This window comes from Anopheles ziemanni, chromosome 2 (genome assembly GCF_943734765.1).
Source record: "Anopheles ziemanni chromosome 2, idAnoZiCoDA_A2_x.2, whole genome shotgun sequence".
NCBI classification, from domain to species: Eukaryota; Metazoa; Arthropoda; class Insecta; order Diptera; family Culicidae; genus Anopheles; species Anopheles ziemanni.
The window spans coordinates 52,304,353-52,328,877 of NC_080705.1; the positions used below are offsets into that span (position 1 = coordinate 52,304,353).

Consider the following 24,525-nt stretch of genomic DNA (forward strand, 5'->3'; position numbering starts at 1 on the left):
CAAATGGATAAAAGCGGCCATATGGAATATTTCCAGAGCAAAGGATGCTTCGTATGTGGGAAAAACCGTGAACAAGCAAGCAAACCGTTTGCAGAGTGGTCAACACTTCTCAATATGCTTCGTGAAAGCTCCAGCAGTTGAACATTAGTGAGTGTTTATCTTTAAGTATGCAGTGTGAAGCTTCCAAATTTTAAACAGGCGTCGAAACGCGGTTGAAACACCTCATCAAGCATAACGGATAACTTTAATAACATGCAGCATAAGGCGGGAATACAATGAAAAATACTTAGGATAAGCTCCTTACTGATAGCAATACAAGCCGGCTATATTTATAACATAATTGCATAGAGCAGAAAGCTCAATATTTGTTTTCGTGCTCGTTTGAGGTAGAGTTAAACGTCCTTTCGTGGCGATAAGTGTCTAACGGTTTTATTGAAAGGAACTGCGGAGGGAGTGCATGTTAAACTACGGCAAAATGACATCGCGAGTCGATGGAGTAGTGTCAACGTGTGGTGTCTAAAGCAACATAATATAAATCCAATCGAGCGTTTTGAGATAGCGAGTAAAAAGTAACCTTCCAGTATAAGAAAAACCACCAAACATGGGTAGTTTTAGATATTTTTCTTCACCGGCACTGATCTGAGATACCTTTTAAGAGAGATAGAAGTCTTTGTAGTGTACTGAACCTTTTACTAGCACCGACAATCATGATTGTTTGTTGACCGATTTCTACAAATCGATAACTTTCTGAGGCAGAAGAAAAAAACAAACCCGCTAAATTATTATATAGGAGCATCGTTTGTCCCGTTGTATCTTGGCTAGTAAATGAGATGTTTTAGAGCTGTTTAATATTACCGTAGCGTTGGAAGATACACACGATACGCGAACACATTTATCGAAGCAGTGTAGAGAAATTTACTGCATTATTATGTATAACATATTCAATTGAAGAACAGTAACCGAAAAATGTCGTACCAGATTTGTTTACTTGTAGGACTCCAGTCAAGTATCAACACGATGGATAACTTTTCACTAATTTGTGATGGGTAGTTGGTGTAATAAATTAAATCAAATTGTAACTGTTTTGCTTAATTGGCGCAATAAGCATTTTTTGTAAATTATTTATAATGATTACCAAACTCCTCGTTATGATTGGAACTTTAAGTTGTTTATTTGTGCAGCAAAACATATTCGTTGTCGAAATTCTTACCATTTGTTGGTCGAGTCATAAGTGATAATTGCATAGAATTTATAGTAATTTATTTTCTGTTACTTCAGGATCGAAGCGTGATCATTCAGATTGAATAAGAAGAACCGAAGAACTTTAAACAATGTAACCTGTAGTGAAGAATGTCAATCATTTAAAGTGAGATATCATAAATAAAATACCCTCAAAGCTGTGGCAAAGTATGCCTTTTTCATGAGAAACACAAAATAACAAAATATCCGAAACAAAAACAAAATATGCTGGTGAGAAAAATTTATCACAATTTTGAGTTTTTCTGTTAATCCGATATGTGTTCGACAGCTGAAAACACCTTTCTGCCAGTTATGATGTGGTTGGTGATACCTTGCGCAGTATGGTTGCCAAGGGTAACCTAGAAACAAAACAAACAAATCGCTTGCTTGAAGCTACCATTTATTTTGCCAGTCTTGAGCTAAGTTAGTTGTGTCCACAGTTTCGTGAAAAAGTTACCTTAAAGCTTGTGTAACCTTCTCTATCGACCAAAAAGGGGAAGAATGACCGACCGCTACGTTTACTGCAATGGTCGAGCTCACGAGGCGACGTCTAGTGTGGGAGCTGGTAAACAACCTTCGTCGACGGCTGGTAAATATTCCGATACTTGAACATACAACATTTTCCCACCTCGAACCTTCCAAGCGGTTCGAGGCGGTTGGGTTGTTTTCGTTTCCCGAGAAATATCATCAGCCATTTAACGTGTTTCCAATCCAGCCATGAAGCCGCAAAGTGTCACGAATCGTCACATGAACTGGCTGATACACGCGCTGTACAGCAGGAAGCACTTTGTGCAGTGTGGAAAGTTGATTGATCGCCAGCTGGCCATCTGCTACGACAAGGAGTATCTGTACTACATGAAAGGGTTGCTGCTGCGGGAGGAAAACAACGCCACCGAAGCCACACAGTGTTTCCAACAGGCCATTGCGCTGAACAGGAAGGAACCGGAAAACTACAAGGAGCTTGCCAAAACGCTGTATGTGTCAGGGGACGAGAGATTGGGATGGGGGGAGCAAGGGGAATTTGTCCCCCCGAAGGTGGAATGTTGTCTGCACGGGAATTCGCACCGGTACTGAGATTTTCTATCCCCCACCTTTTGGACAGCTATTCGATGGGAAAGTTCAAGAATGCCCTAGAAGTGTTCCTTAAGGCAGAAACTTTGCTGGAGCGGCCGGACCACGAGATCTACCACCACATCGGCGAGCTGTACTATAAAAACTTTGGCCAGCCGAAGGCCGGCCGGGGCGAGGCGAAGGAATATCTTAAGCAAGCCATCACCTGCGGTAAACACGTGGCCAGCTATAAGATTCTTGCGGAAATCTACATCGAGGAAGGGGATAGCATTAAAGCGATAGAAATGATTGAGAGTTGTTTGCAGTAAGTCTTGAACCATTTCCGTGAATCATTTGCAAGACGTTGCTTAAACATATTCTCCTCTTCCCTCGCTCTTTACCACGATCGATGTGGCTCTGATGACTCAAATAGGTATACTGTATTTAAAAATCAACGAGTATCAGCGAGCCTTCGAGAAGCTGCTCGATGCCACGGCGACCGATTCCAAACACACCAGCGCCCTCCTGGCTCTTGGTTCCATTTTGCAGGTATGTATGTTGGTTTAAATTGTTCTTTTTCCAAAACATTTTCCTTAATTGCATAATTATTATTGCTTTTGTGAACATTTAATTTAAATATTTCTGCACGGTGGGACAGGCTGTAATCAGCATTGATAAAAAATTTGTTGATTTTATTTATAATACTGGATAGAGGAATCAATATTTATGTTCTTGTTTCACATCAACTCCCATTACAAATCTTATTTCAAGTTGATACTATATTATTATATTTCCTTATTTATTTGATGATTTTATCCTCAATCTTCTTCAGCGTTTGTACACATTCGTTATATTTTTAACATTTACTTTAATATTTACTGCACTCATAACTTTTAATTTCATCTTAAATACTTAAGTACTTACTCAATAAAAACTTCATAAAAAGAAAACCAAAAGGTAATTTTGGTACCGTTTAATATTGAATAATTATTAATATATTTAGCACTCCACACTTTCAGTCGCAAATTTAGAGGGTCTCATTCGAAGTAGATCCTTCAACTTCCCTCCCAAAACATATGATTACGCGATTGGATATTATTTCCTTTCTAATTTTAAAATCGAATCTAGAAATCAAAGAAGGTAATGTGAGGCACACATGTGAGGTTTTCACAGTCCAACCATGGAACATACTCCAAATTTCCATCACAAAGTAGAATATGTCAGTCATTTTTGTAATGTCTGGGAATGACGATGTTTTAATTTTTATCTCCACAATTGCTGTTCAATATTTTGTTTTAACACTTTTTATAGCATAAACCATCGTGGTAAAATCTTACATAATTTTTGGCATTATTAGTTTTATCCTGTTTTCACCGTTAAATATTATTGTAATGCCGTGGATGTTCATTTTAACTTCAACTTAAACTTAACTTAAGTTTAAAATTAAACTTTTAAATTAAACTGTTTTAAATTAACTGTCAGTCATCTGCATATTTGCTGGCGATTCCTAAGAAATTCGATCAAGCAAACTGCAGTTGCTCCACGGATTCGAAGATAGATTTTTAAAACCAGACGAGAGCTGAACTTTAATTTCTCATTGCCACTAATAATTGATCAACACTATTCGTTTAACAATTATCTTGTAATAGAGTGCTTCAAAAGAAACCACGATAAACCATATAAGCGATTCTACAGTACATTCATGATCTTGTTACTAATCATATTTAAATTCAATTTCGCTTTGCACTTGCCAAACTTATTAAATCTTTGACCAGTAAGGATTTTTTTTTCCTTTCCATTTTCCCCTCCAGTCCAAAAACGATATCGACGGTGCGTTGAACAAATACAAGAGAATGTCAAACCTCCCGGAGGAGAGCTCCGAGGTGTGGAGCAACATTGGGCTGTGTTTCTTCAAAAAGCAAAAGTTTATTGCAGTAAGTATGCTCCTCCACAGTCTCGCCGCAATACGCTTTACCGTGTGATTGTGCGGCAAGGTTGCTACATTCATGCAAACGTGGTTTGCAATTAATTCCTTGCCTTGCGTCTAGTCTATTAACAGGGCACCGGGGTTCATGTAATCCCTGGCGTTAATTGAAAATTCATAGACCTGTTTCGTACTAATTTCGTACCGATCATCAGCCTTTCTGCCAAACATGATGATGGTAATGATGATGCAATAATTGAAGTAGGTTTAGGCGCTCAAGACCGATTTGTATTCCTTGAACTACAATAATAGAAGCGTACGCTCATTAAGATGGCAAAGTGTTCATGAACATAATCAACGAAAAGTGTATCATTTCAGTTCTTCGTCAGGTTTCTTCTTCTTACTTTAGGGGCTTACCAGACTTATTCTCTTTGCGTGCCCCCCTTCAGGTTTTACTTATGTCAAACAAACCTCCACAGCTTAAACTTTTCATATCGAAGAGAAGAGTTGAAAAGAAATTGCTCCAAGTTCTAAAGCCTGGGCTTATCATAACGATTTCTGTCCGTCAGGGTATATCGTGCCTGAAGAAAGCTGCCTGGATATCGCCATTAAACTTCAACGCGCTCTACAACCTTGGCCTGGTTCTTGTTACGGGTAAGTTTTAGCTGGGGAAAAACCGAAAGAAAACTCATCAAACCTCTTCCGGGTAACGGGGAGGGTGAATATGCTTTCCACTCTCGCGTGGTTCGGACCTGATCAGTTTCTCAATTAAATTTCAGCTCAGCAGTACGTTAGCGCGTTTCAGACGCTTGCGGCCGCCATCAGTCTGCGTCCGGAGCACGCCGAATGCTACATGCTGCTTGGCAGTAAGTTCAACCGGAAGTGCAGTTCTCTTTTTTTCTGTATCGTGTAAAGCTTGTGTATCTGTTCTCTCACTTCTCCACCTCAGCGTGTTTGCGACATCTGAACGATCCCGGAAATGCTTACCTTTCGCTGGAAAAGTCAACCATGCTGCCGGATGCCATCAAGAACCCACTGATCTATCTCAACTTTGCCCTGTACTGCTACGAGGTCGGCAAATCGGACCAGTCCGTACTTCATCTGAGTAACTTTCTCGAGATGACGCAACACATTACCGTCCACCGCGAGGCAAGTGTATGAGTTGATTGCGCGAACCATTACCGAATGACCCGTCGGCATAATGGACGAGTGTTTCAGCTCCTTTTTCTTTACCATCGGTGAAGGTTTATTTTGCAAATGTCTTCTGATTATTACATTGTGTGCAGTACCTGAAGATGGCGGAGAGACTGAATACGGCACTGGCGATGTCCGCCCGGAGCCACAACTTGCCGGTGCCGGAAACGCAAAGACGCCCGGGCGATCCCGACGCTACCGAGAAGGACCACCAGGAAGCGGATGAAACCTTAGCCGCCTCTTCGGAGCCGAAATCGGGCGAACGACGCGGTGCCGAGGACCGGAGCGGAACTGACGGCGATCTCTGCTGATGTGGACGTCAAATCAAACCACTGGAAGGATGCAGACTTCATGAAAGGATTAGCAAGAAAGGATTGCCCCGACCCCTTGTATACTCCGCGTGTCCTTTCCTGTTTTTCCTTTTTCGTCCTAGCCGTATCCTTCATGTCATCGTTCTTGGTATGACGGACGACTTTCGGCTCGGATTCCTGGCAGGGCATAAAGTAAACTGCCACCGAGCGGGTCCAGCGTCGGTGCTGTGGCAATGCATAATTTGCGCATTTGGAGCGATAATTTTCATAAAGGACGCACTAGGTTATATCCTTATCTTCCGCACTGCCGAGCAACACCGAAGGAAAAGTGTCCGTTCCCGGTTATATTCTCGGTGAGGAAGTTTGGAGCGGTTTGGATCGAGCTAGAGTTTACGCTGTCCGGATAGTTGATGAGGGCAAGATGTCGAGCAAATTTCTTTTGTTAATAAATTATGCCAAACGTGGTAAATGAGAAGAAAGCATAATCTCTACAATAAACTGAAACGATGCATTCTCATCCGAATGATGCAGAAACATTTGTCTTGATATATAACGTTTGCATTAAAAAATATCGACAATTCTTCATCGCTAATAAGAAAAAAGAGAATAAAGCTAATTGAATGAAGTAATTTTTTTTGCTAAGTTATATCTTTTAAGTACTTTGAAAAATACTCTGACGGCCATTAAGGCGGCCTTACGGTACTTGGCCGCAATTTTTGCTATAGCCGACAAGACCATTATTGTAGGGATGTTTTTCAGTTGTTGTGAGGCATTCATGACCAAATGCTACTCCGTTTGGGCTTTAAAGTGCTGAAATAGGTCGTACCTTTAAGAGTTGAGCATGTTTTTCCGATTGGTTATAGTTGAGAGGCGTAAGGAGGGTTAGCAGTGTTGGGTATATTAATTATATTTGATTGGTTCAACTCCTCCGATGTTCTTTGGGCATTATTTCCTGTGGCCAGGTATGTCCAAATCTCTGCATCGTCTCTCTATGATGTCTTTTGATAAAGTTGTTTAATTCCGGAAGGCATTTCACTCTATACACTTCTCCATACGACGGAAGTAGTGATGAGCGGGTCGACCCGAACCTATCGGGTCGGAGCGATCCGTAAGCGACCCGGAGCGGTTCGGGTCTTATTCCCGATTCCAACGACTCCGGGTCGACCCGTGGGTGCAGCTGTCCATATGCGAGTTCGACCCGTTGGTTCGGGTCGACCCGTAGGTGCAACGACTCCGGGTCGACCAGTGGGTGCAGCTGTCCATATGCGAGTTCGACCCGTTGGTTCGGGTCGACCCGAACTCGTTGCACCTACGGGTCGGAATCGATTCTTCTAGAGACGGAATCGATTCCGGGTCGATCCGTGAAAAGAATCGTAAGACTCATCACTAGCCGGAAGTCTTGATAGGAAGAACAGCGACTTTGTGCATATCCTTCTATGGGAATTAGGGGCCCCAACACATTTGAAATATACTGTAACATGCTTAAAGAGAAACATAAAGTACCAGTTTTTTTTACCACTCACCGCCGTCTATGAGCTATAGCTTCAAATAAGCTACAACATCCATGCTTGTCACGTTGTTGCGATTTTCCGAAGACATGTTTGGCAGGAGCTTCGAGCCGTTTTGTTTGAGTTACTGACCTCGATCGACAATTTAAATGTCTAAACTTGTCAAACTTTGAAATTTTATAAGAAATGCTACTCTTTATTATGTATGCTTTCAACAGAAAGTTACCAGCGCTTTCCGTTTGTGCATGAAAAGTCGTTAAAATTTGTCTATTTTTTAATGTAAACGTTAAATTGTGTGTAGTAAAATAAGTGTGCAAGAACATTGAAATATTCTTGTCAAAAACTGATTACTTTTAACCTCAAACAAATAACATCACGTTTTTCTTGCTAATTAAAATTAAAAACAAAATTGAAGAGATACAAACGACAAGCACTTCACAAGCAGAGAATTCCAATAAAAAACCTGTACAAGAACGCGGGGATGACGCCGTGCTAAGAAGTTCTTTCAAATGTTCAACGAAACCGTTCTAGTTTTATCGCTACAACTATATTTCAATTAAAATACACAGTTTCTGCTCATTTCCATCTTCGATTTTCCGGTTCGAATCGACGCAAAATGACCGTAAGTTCGCTTAGTATATTAGTCATTATAAATTCGATATCCCTCTCTTTTACTCTTGAATAATTTGAGTCGGTAAGTTAAGCTTTCTTTTTTTTTTTAACTTACGTTCATTCTGCTGTATAAACTCTAGCAAAAACCGTACGAGATGCATACGACGCGCGTGCATGTCCTAACTGCCGGTTCTATCGGTACGTTCGGTATGTCAAGTTTGTTCTTGCTCGTAACCTAGCAACATTTTGAGCGTACAGAGGCAGAGCGTTCGGTGTTTTTCTTCAATCTAATTTCCATTTACTTACTCTTTACATTTTTAATTAATTTAATTGTTTTGTTTGTCTCTGCTAAACATTCCACAGGCGCTAGCGCTTCCTTTTGATTCGCGAAATCCACCCATCTTAACGTATTCAAATGACTTTTCTTAGGGTTCTAGCGATTAGATTCTTTTGTAAAAGTTTATCCGTTTCGCAACCGAAAGATTCACGTGCTCTCAGGAGATGCAAAACCAACTTCATCGAAATTTCAACGGCTCCCTATGGGAAGTGCCTTTTTTGGTCCAAATCGTTGCGATTCACTTACATAACGCGGTTTGTTGATCGACGATGGCGAGGAGGAGGGAGAGGGGTGGATGTGGGAGGAACGGATAAAACGGGTGGGGATGGCCATGAACCTGTCTTCGTTGTCATCTGTCATTATTCATATTGCCACGACACTGTCACTCAATATCCATGAAAAGGCGTTTGGGCTCGGTGGACCTTGTGTAGGATATTATATTCTAGTGTTGCGGCCAGCATGAACCAAACCCATCGTCCGCACTCGGCAATCTGCGACCGAGGACAGCAGATGGCAGGGTTCCTTCACCTGCCGTTCGGGGCAGTCGAGTGGGCTCGACTAATGAACAATTGCTACAACTTAAAGGGGTTCAAAGGCGTCCAACGGACAGTGCAGGTCAGAGTTTCGTTAATTTCGGCGACTCTAAGTGTGTGTGCCGTCATCATGGACGTCGTTTTGATTTGCTGAAATATCAAACAACCTCCAGCGTATCCACTGTCAATAAGTAGCAAAATATAGCTATTGCCTTATCTCCAACACCTAGAATGGAAATTCATCAAAAGTGATGAACCGTTATTACACAGCTCGATTACATAACGACGTCAAATCCAACGTTTGTTAAATCTATTTTTATGATTACAAAATCTTAACAATCTAACATCTGCAATTAATGTTCTATACCGCTGTACATTGCGCTTTAATCGGTTATATTTTGTGTCTACTTCGTAAGCTTTTCTACAATCAATTAACCCTCCTTTCGTGACATCTCCTTCTGCATAGAAACCTATGTACACTAAGATTCATTTTCTAGTTTTCGGTAAAAATCACAACTCCAACCCACACGGCTGGCGATCGGGGCGTGTAATATGCTTTCCTTTCCGTTCGTTTGTGCCGTTGTAAACTAGTTGCTGTACAACGTTTCACGGCCCGGGACCTAGTGTCCTCATCGTTGAATATGTCGAAAACTACCGCTACTCCTATCGCACCCATAGGGTACGGTTCAATACAAACCGAAGCATTCCAGACGTACAGTCAGACATAAAAGTATCCACACAGGGTGCGATTTTGATTTTAAAACCTGGTTATTGCCGCGAAACACGACCTAGGACAAACAGTTAAACGGTATGTTGTGAATATACTTCTACTCTATCCTATAAGTTTAAAACATTTTGACAAAGTTACTCAAAGTTACTTATTAAAAAGTATCCGTACATGAAGAGTATTTTGGTGTGGCCTATATTTCATCAAATGATAGCCTACAAGTACCAATGCATCTTTTAAGCCAGGTTTTATTTCAAATTGTTTTTTTCCCATGTTTAAACAATTTGTTCATACAGGTCTACCAAGATTTAGTTAATGGCCCACAAACCATGTTACAACAATCATTCTAGAGAGTTCTGTTCCGAAACCATTGGAAGTATCGTCTACATTTGTATTACCTCATACGGTTGCCATTCTTGGACAATACGTGACCCCATTGGATAGAGTAGAAGTTTATCTACACCATGCCTGTTAAATTGTTGTCCTAGGTCAAGTATTTCCTGATATAATCTGGGTTAAAGTTAAAATTGTAGACTGTACGGAAACTTTATTGTTTGACTGTACCTCGAACGGTTGCTTCGAGGCAATGATAGCGTTCGAGAAAGCATTTGTTGAAAGTCCAGCAGGTCTTGCGGCATCAGGCAGTAATTACACGATTTGTGGATGTGATTGCGGCCTTTAAAGGCAGTGGCGATTTGGATCATTTCGATGTTGGTGATGATGATGGTGGCGGTGCGGGTGGTGCGGGTGGTGGTAGTGATGATGGAAGTGCATGGTCTGATGACACGATCAGACACAGGTTGTCGTGATGCCGGTCATACGCGTATTCTCGGCCCTATGGGTTGGAGTTTTGAAAAAAACCGACTTGAAGCTCGTGCGGAACTGCTTGGACATCAGCCCGTACAGGACGAACCCGATGGCAGCGTTAATTAAGGCTAGCAGGTCCATCACCTCGCCGAACAGACCGTAGCAGCGGCGGAAGAAACACTTTTCCAGCATGCCACTGAGCAGCCCGAGAATGCCCTGGGGAAACTCGGTGAACAGAAACAGCAGCAGGACTGCCACGAGAAGCGTGGTGGTTCGATCCGCCCGTCGATCCGTCTTCGGGTGGCTGGAACGGAGCGAGAAAGGGATGCGGATAGGCGAGAAGGATAAAACCAGATTTTAATTAACTGACGAATAGATTTTTCACGCGCGACAAGCAAATTATTGTTGAAGCAGATAAAACGAGGTGATTATAATGCATAATAACTAATAACAACAGTAATAATAAAAATGGTTAAAATAATGTAAACTAGTTTAACATCGTTGCCTCTCTAAAACTTTTGATTACGTACTTCATTATTATTCCTTGTAATAATTTGTTCATTTTAACGAATCTTGGGGAAAAGCAAAATTCGTTGCAGATCCCGCTGAACAGTTGTTTTAAGTATTTTTTATTCCTGTTTTTCCTTTACAGTCGAGGCTTATTTCACAACTCAAAGTGCGTTTATATTCAAATCTCCAATATTCATAGATGATTGAGATAGCTTTTCTGTTTTTAAGCTTAATACTAGCCATAAACAATCTAAAAATAAAACGAATCAGAAATAGAAAGTTACTGCGATTGAATGATGAATGTTTGCCAGACAGTTGCAATTCCCTTTGAATGCAGAGTGTCATGTTTATTTTCGCTCAATGAGCGGACATTCGGCATGGAACTGGAAGTAGGTATTTTTGTACTTTAGCTTTGACAAACCAGACGCAATCTGTACAACACATTTACAACACACGCGTGCAACATTACAGCTTGTGAATAAGGATAAAAATATCAGTTCCACGAAAAGTGGCGCGACCAAATATTCCTTTCTTCATTGTATTACCCTCGTCAAAAAAACGAACTGCTGTGGCAGGGTTCGCACTTTTTCCCTAGTCTCGGCATGAAAAGCGTGGTCAGAATGAAAAAACCTGCATGGCGATCTGGGACGTCACGGGTTTAATTATATGATGGTATATTAAGTTTTCCTAGAACTGATCGGATGGGATTGCTGGACCGACAGTGATAAAAAACAGATTGGAATCATTATCAAACATTTTCTCTCATTATGGGAAGGTTGACTTTGTGATACTTTGCAGCAAATATACAATGTTATAACGTTAAACACTTGACTGTTGTTTGTAGAAATTGAGCTAGGTGTCAATTCAGTAATTTGCAAAATTTGAATGAACAAAATAACAAAGTTATGAAAGAAAAATATGGTTGGAATACAAACAGGGGCATACAAAGTATTCATAACACTCCGATTTTACAACAATGTTTTCTGATTAACGGGTCCTAAAAAAATATTACATGTTGAACTATCATTATACCAACTAATATTAACGTTATTGTACTAACTAATACTAAGATCGCTAAACTACAGTTGGTATAGAAAAAAAAACCTCAAATGTCTGTCACTGTATACTAATTGAAAATAAACGATGAAATGCGTTTATTGTTGCCTTTTATGTTTTATTCCTTGTATCGTTGCCTTTTATGTTTTATTCCTTGTTTCATATTTCAATGTCGCCTTTCGCACTGAATAATAAATAGCCAAAACGAAAAAGAAAAGACACTACCACAGCAGAGTAAACCAGATTCGGTACTAAATAGTCTCTCCTAGGGTTTCCGCCTGAAACTTGTTTCACTTGCGGTTCGCTTCCTTTACTACTAACTATCCTTACCGGTTTCCATTGGTGACGGATGGTGGGTTCCCCGTGCTAGTACCGCCACTCTGTGGCGTAACCGATGGGGCTCCGTTTTTCGGATAATTTCCACCCTGTTTCAACTTTATACGCCTCTTACTAGCTTTCCACAGGACCTGTATTAGCACGCAGCTGATGACGGTCAGGATGGTGCAGGGTATCAGTTTGATTATCACCGAGTGGATCCAGAAGTTGTACCTGATGTGGGAATAAAAAGGTAGCATTGAAATCATCAAACAAATATCCTAAGCTTTCGCTTACAGAAAAAGGAAGTAAGGGGGTTAGGTTCTAAAGAGGAAAGTGGGGCAAGATGCACCTACATGTTTTAAGTTGAATTACGTAATTTAAAATATGTTAAGTTATGTGTGATATTTGATATAGAACATATCATTAAGTGTTTAGTACATCCTATTATAATTTCATTTCTCTTAAAATTTGACAGAGAAAACAGGATAAAGCAGGATAAGTCTACGATCTTGTGAGATTGCCTCGTAAGTTTAAGGTATAAACAATTAATTTGCGATATTGCAATCAAGCTACAATATAAAACAAAGAATAAAAAAAGAATAAGACTCATAATCCATAATCATTCTGGTTATACAGAGAAAAACCATAAATATGCTCAACAAGAGGAATTTTGTATGGAGACAGCGTATGTGGGACAGAGTGCTTCGGTTCTGGCAAAAATAGCAAAATACTGAATGTTTCTAAACTTATTTGCTAGTGTCCAAACTAAATTAGCATAAGGTTGTACATATTCTTCATTCATTTTTACTTTTATAATTCTCAATTTCAAAGTTCCGTGATGAGATGAGGCAATAAACCCTACATTTTTAAAGTATACGTGAAGCATGCTTTTTTTTAAATGGTTCTAAGTGGAAACGGGAAATATCGCTTCGTGAATGGTAAACGTTGATTTTGAAGAAAACTTTTATTAAGACACAATAAAGAATATTTTCCAAATGGGATTCGAACACCAAACCTCTGACGCAAAACTCGAGCACGTCTACCAGTACACTATTTGTGAGAGACGGTTGTGTAGGGAAATTATGTACAGATGCAAATGGCTATGTACACATAGCCATACCAAGCATTTAATTTAATAATGGTCATGATTATTTGAAATCTACGCATCAAAATGGGAAAAAAATTAGTTGACCGAAGTATAAACAGTTTTTTCATGATTGTTTTTAGAGATGTTACGTAGTTTTTCAAATTCTAACATGAAGCTGTGTGCTTGCTGAATAATTATTAACGGGGTTTGCGCCTCACAGTTTGGGCCATTTAGCGCCTACAATTCGGAAAAATACCGCGAGAAAACTGACGAGCACCGATAAAACTGACAGATTGCGTCGTTATCTCATGATAACCTCTATTTTTTGGTAATAGAAGACAAGTTGCAGAATCGAACTGTGAAAATTGTGGTTACATTTCTCGAATAGACTGCTAGAAATTATTGTTACTTTTCACTCTTACGGGGTGCATATTGCCTCATCTTACCTTATTTTTGTTATGAGTATTGTCCCACTCACCGATAGACGATGGCGCTCTCATCCGTGTCCAAGTGGTACAGCACCAGCTGGGTGTCGCCCTCGAAGACGAACGTCTGCCGTATCGTGAAGACGAAGTAGGTCGGGAAGCACAGGATCGGCGCCAGAATGTAGCACAGTGCGATGGCCTGGCCGTAGTTTGACTGGGCGTAAATGGCCAGCGACCCGTGCGGATGTCTGATGTGAACGGGGAGGAGAGAACTTTGAATCGACGACATCGAATGAAATGTGCTTCAAAGTACACTTGGAAAAGTTGTGAAAAACGGGTTCGCTTTGTTTATAGCATAACTGCATGAAGTACACACTTTCTGGACTTTACTGCACATAAGACAAGCTGCCTCTTATGCAGGTACTAGCTGAATTCAAATACACGGTAGTTTCCCACAAACGTTCTTTTGTTGCCAAAGTTTTGTCATTATAAAATATAGTATTTACCCACTGTTTGGTTTGTTTTTTATTTAAATAAAACTAACCATTCTCTTGTGACTTTTGCTACAAATTTCTATTTTTCTTACAAACGTAAGCTCTCTCATGTATTTATTCCTCCATCATCTTTGAAGCATCCCAGGGGCGAATTGGGCAAACTACCAAGTTCCCAAACGAAGAAACGGAAAAAAGAAAACGTAGACGCATCAAACTTCTAAGACCAGCTGTAAACTTCTGGCAGGCTACGTTAAAATGCATGGTCCTTACAGCGTACCAAGAAAGCAGCCCTTGGTTTTTCTCTTCACGCGAAAACCGGAATCGGCACGTGGAAGGCTGCAATAACTACTTTAACGACCAGGATAGCAACACCGAGCGTGAAGTCATTAGCAGCCTCTTATTTCACTCGTACTTTTTGCCGGGCGTTCGGAAGCGGACAAAACCCGGTGCCAGTGGTGCTTTTCCGTTCGCTCCAAATCGTTGGAAAGTCGCTTCCGACGACAGAACGACATCAATTAACCTCATTCGTGTGGGCAAAGGGTGGAAATGGAGGCATGGAAAATAATGTAAACCCTGTTGTTTTTCAGTAGCGCTCGCTTTCATCTTCTGCCATTACGCCGGACGCTTCGACATCGAACGGAGTCCCGGGCAGCCTCAATGGCCTCGATGCAAACCTTCCCAGCGATCGGACGGGGTTTGATGTTGATAACGATTTTAGCAAGGGGTCGGAGCGGGGCTTTAAAAACTTTATTCGGGCGGCGTAAATTGCGGTGCAGGTGAAGCAATTGAGTGCCGTTTATATTGCGGTCATCCATCAAAAACCCACCGAAGGTCGTAGAAGCGAGGCGAAATTCAATTTAAATACTAATCAAACATATATAACCCTTTCTGGGAAGAAAAACTGTCAAATTCGGTAATGGGACCGGTTAGGATGGCGACTTTGATCTGAGTGAATCCTGAACGCCGCAGATAACCTAGATCTTTTCAATAAAAACGAGGGCAAAAGATTCGGTAAGGTCAACTAGACTTACATTTACAATGTTCGTCGTTAAACATGTTGATAGCAAGTCGATTGGCACATTCAGATCTTAACGGTATATAACAAACATAAATCATTTCAAAACCTCCGGCTTTCTAAGAAAGGATGCGAAGAATATATTCGTACTAAGTCATGCGAATTAATTATTCTGGTCATTAACTTACTTAATTGCTATGTATCTCCATATGGCGAGTGTTACCGTGAGCAGGATGGAGATGGTGTGCAGAATTTGAGTGAAGTGCATGTGAAACATCAGATATGCGGCCCAGGAGTATGGATAGTCCCGACGATCTGAAAGTAGGATGTTTGAGGCGAATCGTTATACTATTGCTAGCTGATGCATTAATTTTCATGTTAGGAAATGATTTTTTCTTAGAGTAACGAGATAGACCACGTAACAAATGGCTGTAGCTGTATACACGGTGTCCGATATATTCTCATACACTTTTTTCATCGAGTTCTACACTTTCTACATATTTTTGAAACAGTTTAATGTGTTTAAATAAGACATTAAAATTTGTGTTTGAATATTTACATCTATTTTTCATATTAAATGAAAGATGAAATAGTGCCGGACTGAGACGGAACAACGCTTCCGCTGCATGCTCGGAGAACGTCTGTCACTAAGAAAGTAATTTCTCTACAGCAATCCCAGGCTGTTCTAAATTACATATTTGGACTTTATATGGTTATGGTACCAAAACTCCGCTCCCCCCATGTTTTAGAGGTGTATATAAAAAAAACGTTATAAATTCTGTAATGGGTTGTTTTCAGCATGTTAGGAAGCGGTTTCAATATCTTTTGACACTACTTTTTGATCCATATGTGATAATGAGTAAATTTGACTTTCTAATATAAGCAAGCAAAACTAGTTGATTTTGGCCCAGTTCGTTCGAAATTGCGAGAAAATAGTGATGGAAATCGTGCGTGTCGTATGAAACTGTTTGGTGGTAAGAAATAATAGATGTTTCAATTTGTATGATAATATATTGGACACCGTGTACACATGGTAAAAGTGTCCTGGATGTGTCCTTGATATACTGAACCCATTTGATTGCTGCAAAAAGGGGAAGGTGAGGCATAATAGGTACTAAATCCATTGGACGTAAGACACATAATTTCTAACAATCTTTGTAATAAATAATTCAATGAATAATGAATAATCTAATGTCTGGTATCAGAAATAAATATTAAAGATTGTCTATTAAATAGATTGTAGCTTATAATGGTAAAATATGCATCACTTTGAGTAAAAGACAGTAAAGGACTATTGTTGGACATTCTCTCATTGCTTAGGGTTTGAATGCTCGTACTAGACTGTTTTGCCAAGCAAAAGATGATTTATATTTTCCATGGGAGAAGATATTCTACCTTACTTTTGATTTTGTGTGAAAACTTGTTCTTATTGTTATTCATAAACTAACAAGATTGTAATCTATCATTTATATCCATACAATACTTAAAACATCAGTTTGGGTGAACTAAGTGAATTAAGAGATTGAATAGTCAACTCAAAATGTGCGAATGCATTTTACTTTGTCGGTACATATTAACCCCTTTTCCCCTACAGCTCTTCATAATTGCCTTCAGATCTCTTCCTGGAAGTAAAACGTCTTATCGTTCAGCAGAAGAGTGTTGCTCCCCTTGCGAATGGATTCTGATGAAAAGCATCACCCTCTATGTGACACGTATTTATTGTATGCTTATCGGAGTTATCGTATCATTTCACTCCCTAATGGCTTGCACCTGCTGCTGCTGCTGCTGAGCTACTGATATCCATAACAAAACATTTCTTTCCGATCGGAAGGAGCGATTTGGGACCGACCTGCGTTTTTAGGATGATGGAACTTTATTCGTTTATTCGTGCGCCAACTTCGATTATTGTAAGGGCAGCCACAATGTCAAAAACTTGGCCAACGAACCAACCACGTTACGCCACACGTGCCCATTAATAGAATCGTTTCCTTTCACCGGGCGACTGCCAACTGTTGCTTTCTAACTTTTTAAGCACTCATGCTTCATCCTTCCGAGGGTTTTTGCATATCACGGAGTCAATAAAGCTCCCCGGTGCTCCCTCAAATTTAATAGATATCATTCAAGGCAAGCGGTTTGTCAATTTTCATGTAATTTTTCTGGTCAAGTCTGGTGTTAATAAAAAAGTTATTTTAGAAAGAATGTAAGTTGTACTAGGCATGTTGATATATTTAATATGAAAATAATGTATTTTTTTATTTTTATGTTATCGAATTTTATGTAAATCATCTTCATATAAGTTGTCTGCATTTATCCACCAGTTCCTTCCTGCATTTTGTACGATTGGTCAACCTAAGGCGGTTCAAATTTTGGTAGTTTCTGTTTGCAAATTCATAGACACCAAAAACATGCAAATCTCTGATGATGTTTGTTTACTGTCTTCCTCACCAAGCTTTATCAAATAGTTCATATCCGTAATACTGTCTAATCGTCATACAAAATGGAAACAAAAAAGCTGAAGAAATACACTCAAAGAAGCCTAACTAATGCACATGTGAATGAAACCTGTAGCATTACACGGATCTTCGAAGGTTTTTATAAGAAAAATACAAAATAACTTAGAAACAAAACTCAGCTCTAAAATGCGATAACCATGATCAAGGTTGGGAGTTGGTCCCTTCTTAGCTGATCGTTTCCTTTTGTTTCCAGAAAAAACTATAGCTGTAATTCGAAGTGGGAATTAACCAAATTTCAAATGAACCTCAAGCGTTTTGTGATTTCTTCAGACTCGAGCAAAGAAATTATCAAAGCGATTTCAAAGTCGTTGCGAATTCGATTCGATTGGCGTGAAGCAAAAACCTATGAAATATGTTTGTCTGAATAGCATTTTAACTCTTTTCCGCTCGGTTCGCTAAAAAAGAATGGTAACGAATATAGAATGTGTTATTCGTTTTCCTATCGCCCCCGCGCAGAGGATTGCGTCATTTTTGATTCATTTATCATCTCCAGGAAGTCCGCTTATTTTCCACGTGTCATCGAGCTTGATAAATTGACGTGTTGACGGGATGTTGTTATGGTTTTCGGGTCTCGAAACAAACACCCCACAACCGACATCGATTGGTTATAAAATCTATCGATATCGCATCGATAAGAAAACCTTTGCTGTCCTACCCCGGTCGGCTCGGATGATGGGTGGGAAATCTTAATTTCCTTCCCTGGCGGCGTTGAACGATAAAATATGTGGATCGTTGTTTCGTTGCAAACGGTCTTCGGTACGGTGAACGGTGAGATTTTCTGAGACGTCAAACATCATCATACATGCCGCCCTCAGTCTTGACTGTTTGCCGGTGAATTCGTGGATGTGCAGCGCAAATTGTTTGTTCTGCTAAGCTGCCTCGATCTGACAAGCCATCACAGGCTTAGCGGGGCGAACCAAGATCAGCAATTCTTGGAATGTAAGTACCGAAGTACTTTTTTTTTGTTCTACCTAAAGCAGCCCCAGATTTTCGCGAGGGATTTGCATTAATCTGGTAAACACTCGGCCCTATGGGCTCCTACACGAGGATGGCACATGAGCGATGGAGAAAAGAACGTAGAAATTATGTTTATCCTTTAAAAACATGAAATGGATAAACACGTAGCGTACAGCAGGAAGTGCAGCATATTCATGACGATCCTTACACAACATAATGCGTAAGGAAAACAAAGGAAATCTCAGCTTCGAATGATGATAAGGAATGAGCCAAAAGAAAATTGATGATAATTCAACTTTTAAAAAACTGAACAATGGATTTGGAAAGCTAGTTGTATTCGGATCGATATCGAATAGGAAAAAGTCAAAACACAATAGTTGCTGGAAATACAAACAAACCGGAAAATATAGTGCGGATTTGATCATTGGAGGTTACATACAACAATAGCTCGTAGGGACTTTAAAACCTTCAATGAGTTCCTCAAAGTCCAAGCACTGAACAATACTGAACACTTGAACTGCCTAAACTTGGTGCATTTACAAGTAGTTTGGCATATTTAAATTCACGACGGTTTGCAGCTCCAGTGCGTCAATCTCATTTTCGAAAACAGTTGAACTATAACATCGCATTGCGCTTCTTTTTGACAGTCTGCCATTGACCAGTGCTAGTGAAATACATTTTGTGCTAAACGCGTGGTGAACGTGAAGGCACGAGTCGAAATTGAAATAAACATAAGCATACGCTTATCATGGCATCAGCATCTGATGGGAGCTGTCTCGCTTGTGATTAGCATATTTAAAGCATACGGCCGTAAAAAAAAACCGATAAGTAAATTATTCAAAAAATCCAGCTTCCAGGCAGTCATGTTCCGTTTCCTACAAAGCGCTACTACTTCCGTTAGCAGTTTCAGCTAGTGAACCATTGATAAGGATTTGACTATTGCAGTGTTTCGTGTTTCGTTACTAAATGAGACATCTCATGTAGGCAGGATAAACAAGCACGTGAAAGTTCTGTAGGAAAGTATGCTTCAGCGATGAGTCTAAATGTTTTGAATTTTATCAAAACACATCATTATCCTGTTCTACCTATCATATATACAAACACGCAGATGAAGTAGATAATCAAAACAAAATAAGTGAAAAAAGAATTCCAATAAATGTGGACGAGCAACTTGTGGTCAGGACGAAAAATGACGGGTCATTTTGTTACTTTGTAAAAGTGTCACCGCCAGTACGATTAGATAGGTTCACAACGCTTACCTGGTAGAATTAGGTACATATAAAATGCGAACGGTATATACTCAATCATGACGAACATATCCGTCACCGAGAGCCACTTTAGAATGCGATTGATGGGCACTTTGGTCATGTCCTTCCTCGTGAGCACTATAATGTTGAGAATATTGGCTATGGTACCGAAGAAGCATATCTGGAAGAACAAAGATAAAAGAAAATATGATTATGCCTGTTTGTTTGTTGTGTTCTTATCTTTCTAAATGCAATTTTGAAACCTAGCGAAATGGTTTATGTACACAGCGACGCTCGAGTTGCATTTACTACGGACAGATCACGATTGATTCGTTGTTGAGATCTGTTCGATGTGTCTCGATCGAGTATTAAAACCCCACCCAATCCAATTAGCAACATACTTGTCGTGGTGTTTGCTTTCCCATGCCGGACCTTGCGGATCATGGCGCTTTTCAAGGGAAGAATGGGAAATGTCCATAATTCATGCGAAACAACGTGCATAACTACGTTAAACGTGATGTAGGCAAATTTATTTCGGTTGCTGTTGATACCGTCCCACTCCTCAGCGACCTCGGAGGCGTGGTATTGGCCGGCGGTAGCCCGAAAGCTATTTATGCATCGCCCACATGAGCGCACCGCCGAATCACGAGAGGTTTATCATTGAGTGCTTCAATGAAAACGTTAAATTTATGTCTGGTGGAAAAACGACGCCACGCAAATAAAAAACAACAATAACATCACCAGCAACACAAACAAAACGGTAACATTTTCCGCGTGCACGAGAGTCTTCCTGCTGACATATTAATTCCCCGAGGCGGCTGATGGTAAAGTTGGTACCGTGGGTAAGTTCAAGACTTATGCTTTCGCTGTTGCCGACGTGCTGTAGCTCAGGGAGGAGCATGTTTTATTTCGCATTTTCCCACAGCTTAGCAACTTGGCGAACTCGGGGTAAGGATTTACTTTATTTGCCTGTAATGGTGTATTGCTGAATAGGAAAAATACAAGGAATGCGCTAGGTTGAGGCTTTGTTATAGTTTTGCGTTATCCTTCTCAACAGATTATCATCCGAGAACGCATCTTTTACTGCATTTTTCTTGATCTAACTGCATAAATATTAACATTTCTATAGTGTCATAAATTATGTACAAATATAGCCTCATTTTTAAACTGGGTTCGCTTCAAAGGTTCAATTCCATGGCATGTATCGTATATTAAACATGGATTGCTTGATTGGATTGCTGAGGTAAGCCTTTTTGGATATTTGTTGACGATGTGTAACTTTAACCATAAACTACGTTATCGTACTTCAGATGAATACATTCTCTACTAAATGCTTCTTGAATTTAGGCGTTATAAACATTAGTTTTATTTTCATAGAGCGTGTTGAACGGCCATGCTTTATCAAAATTCGCACTGCCCTATCCGTTTCCATTGGCAAATGCGCTTTTACCGCGAATGCTTTTACTCGTTGCACAACTAGCAGACTAATCGCCCGCATGCATTGTGCATCGCACAGCAGTGCACAAATACGTTAGATGTATTCCGCGAAGCAGGATATCCCTTTGGGTTACGAGGCACCAAAATAATACATCAAGCACGGCCAGACAACCGCGAAACCATTTGCCCACGCAGCAGTGCCCTATATATATTCCTAATCCCTTCATCGCCAGACAAATCATACACCATTTCCGGTGGAAAGCTAGTTAGATTTGGCATGAGGAATTTGTTTGCTTCATTTTGTTCTGACGCATAATGCCGTACGTCCATTCATTCCGCGCATATTTATTCATAGGTTCTTTTGCAATGGAGTTTTTTCTACCATTTTATTTATCATATCATAGCCGTGACCAGTAAATTTGGTCCCGAAAGCAGATCTCCATGGTACTATTTTTTCAAAAGCGCATCAATTTTGTTCCTAAGGCATATTCTTTGGACAAAACGCATCCATTTTTTTTTCGGCCATATATTTTTATAATTTTAAACCTATTTTGGATAAATTTAAACAAAAAGGAAGACATATGAATTTTTATCTTATTAATAATTTTGTCTTACGGCAATTTTGTTGGTCATTTTAATGTAAACGATAACGATCGTGCTCAATATTTTTTTAGACAGGGATGAAATTTAAATTGAGCGACTGTTTGATGCGATAGAGTCAAGAATGGTTGCTTTAGAGCAAAGGTGTCAAACATGTGGTCCGTTTCAAAGAAGCGTTTGATTCTAAAATACATGTATATTTTTTCGTTAGAATATAAAAAAGGGTTTCACAACTTTAGGTCGACGGAGTTCGGTGTCTTCTACTTACAGTTTCAAATGAATGTAAATGCTTTCTTCTATCAGAACCAATTGATTGATTTATCGCATTTTATACAAAATATAAATTTATAAATACAAAAGAAAATATTTAAATTTGCTATATTAAGTGCTTTCTAAACCAACATCTTCGGAATTTTTCAAAATGAACTAAACTAGCCACAAACATTTTACCGACATTTCGGACTGCATATTTTTGTAAGCAAAGTTTTCTTTACAAATTTATTTTAATATTATATAGGATTATCATTACCATCATCGATGGTCCATCAATGGATACACCCTGAAGAACTGTTTAAATCTAAAGTTCGTGCTCTCACGAGTAAAATTGAACATTTCAATTTATTCGAATTTAAATACTGCATTTCAGTTTTTTTTTATGCAATTAGTCTTTCTGTTATTAAAGAAACATTTTCTGGATTTCATAAGCTATGTTTGAAGCGTTGCTGATTGACCGCGTTCACGCCATTGTTTCGTTTCCAATGCTGCATGCTGCTGCACTGAGCTATTCAATCACTCTCATCAAATTTATTGTTTTTTGAAAGGTAAAATACTAAATTATACTCCTTCTATCAGGCAAACTGCAAAAATTGAAAAGTAAAACATAATTGTTAACTACTTGAGTGAGAAAAAAAACTGACATGAACTGATTTTGTTTGCCCGAAAATTTATTTCAAGGAGAAATGTACTCCTTGGATTAAAATAAAAAGATTGATTAACAAAAATAGTGTCCTGCACATATTAAAATTATTTTTCATTTTTTCACAAAAAAGGACCATTTCAGTTTTAAAACGACTAAAAAGGTATTTTATTAAAAAGTAGGGGGTCCGCGACAGCCGAGCGGTAGCGCCGGTTAGAAAATCGGCCCATGAGCGCCGGGGCTCACCACCTCGACGGCGTGGGTTCGAATCCCAACCGAGACCGGACCCTCCCCTGTACGAGAGGACTGACTATCCACGTACCACAGGGAAACAAGTCTCGTAAGCCCTTAACGGGCAGGCATGACCAAGAGGTCGTTTACGCCAAAAAGAAGATTAAAAAGTAAAAAATATATTTTCTCCATAAAAAATTATATTATGGGTTCTTTCGGAAAGTTATTGATGATTTCGCATAAAATAAGCCAAATAAAAGTACATTTGAATGAAGGGAGGTAAGTTGTAGCAAATCTAATTGAAATTTTGATTGAATTGAAATTTGATTGATTAGGATGAATCCTAATTGAAATTTTTATTATAATAAAAACATTTATTAAAATAAATAAATGTATGTTAAATGTAGCGTATGTTTTAGAGCCTTCATTTTATAACTGCTTGGGGCCCCTAGAACGTTTAATCCGCCGCTGCGAACAAATACCATAGAGAAGAGAATTGCTGCACTATTTCAACCAACAGTGGGTTAGGACTAGCCCGTAATAAGTCTCAAACTACATTTATTTACCAAGAAGATGTACTTAATGCAGAAGAAGTCAGGGGAAGAATCTCGTAGAAATCATTCTTTAACCAGCCCTGTTTGGAAGGATAAAGCTAGTGGAAACATCCCAAATTGGACAGGTAAATCAATGTAAAGTGTATGTTTCCTAGTCGGCACAAGCAAAATACTTGAAAGCTCCTCTTCACCAACGGTAGGTGTTCTTAGATTCTTCCGTTAGGACCTGCTCCGCAGCGGGAATTTGTTTCGACAATTGAGAATCTGATTGAGACGAGTACGAAACACGATGCAAATGGAAAAGCTTCGACCAACGGTGATTAAGTTCGTGCATCATTAGATCGGGAATATGATTGATCGAGCGAAGCGCAAACCATCTCGGGCTATTCCCGGAACGCCCAGAGGGAGCCCCTCACATCATGCGTAGCAATCATGCGTTCAACTTACCACAAGTGAAATGTAACCGTGCAGCAGTTTGTACTCGAGCAGGATTTCCCGGACGGCGCCCTTGCAGTAGTCGCTGCAGTTCGTCGGATCGACGTCGTCTGCGTCCGGCAGCTCCGGTGTCGTTCGGTTGAGGCGGTTCAGCGACTGGAACAGCTTCTCCAGGAAGTCGTTCACGTACTCCTGGGTGATGTTGTGCTCGGTGATGTTGTGGAACTCGAACGCGTGCCGGTAGAAGTTCACGCTCCCGGCGCCAGCCTTTACGCCCGGTTCGTCCATGGCGGGCCCGAATCGCGTATCGAGGATGTACAGCAGGCGGCGGCGAAACTCAGTGACGTTCAGCACGACGGCCGTGGCGGTATCGTTGCTGTAGATGTAGTGTAACCATTCTAGGACACGCTCTTCCACGCTGCGCTCCATGCTGCCAGGATCAATCAACGCCGCCAGGCGGCGTTAGATCGTACCGACCGTTCCCGATG

The 24,525-nt window shown here is 40.0% G+C and overlaps 2 protein-coding genes across 2 annotated transcripts; one reads left to right on the forward strand and one right to left on the reverse strand.

Annotated features, from left to right (window-relative positions):
• Positions 1–1,740: 1,740 nt before the first annotated feature.
• On the forward strand, positions 1,741–5,718 carry LOC131293835 (Bardet-Biedl syndrome 4 protein homolog). The gene is made up of 9 exons (XM_058321888.1): positions 1,741–1,828; positions 1,955–2,213; positions 2,342–2,615; positions 2,686–2,838; positions 4,101–4,223; positions 4,783–4,867; positions 4,993–5,079; positions 5,163–5,362; positions 5,500–5,718. The coding sequence occupies exons 1-9, from the start codon at positions 1,741–1,743 to the stop codon at positions 5,716–5,718; spliced, it is 1,488 nt and encodes a 495-aa protein (XP_058177871.1).
• A 4,506-nt stretch (positions 5,719–10,224) lies between these two features.
• Positions 10,225–24,136, reverse strand: LOC131282919 (G-protein coupled receptor dmsr-1). The gene is made up of 6 exons (XM_058312465.1): positions 24,050–24,136; positions 19,877–20,045; positions 15,336–15,462; positions 13,692–13,886; positions 12,156–12,357; positions 10,225–10,536 (listed from the first exon to the last, which is right to left on the reverse strand). The coding sequence occupies exons 2-6, from the start codon at positions 19,983–19,985 to the stop codon at positions 10,225–10,227; spliced, it is 945 nt and encodes a 314-aa protein (XP_058168448.1). The 5' UTR covers positions 19,986–20,045; positions 24,050–24,136.
• Between the last annotated feature and the right edge of the window lie 389 nt (positions 24,137–24,525).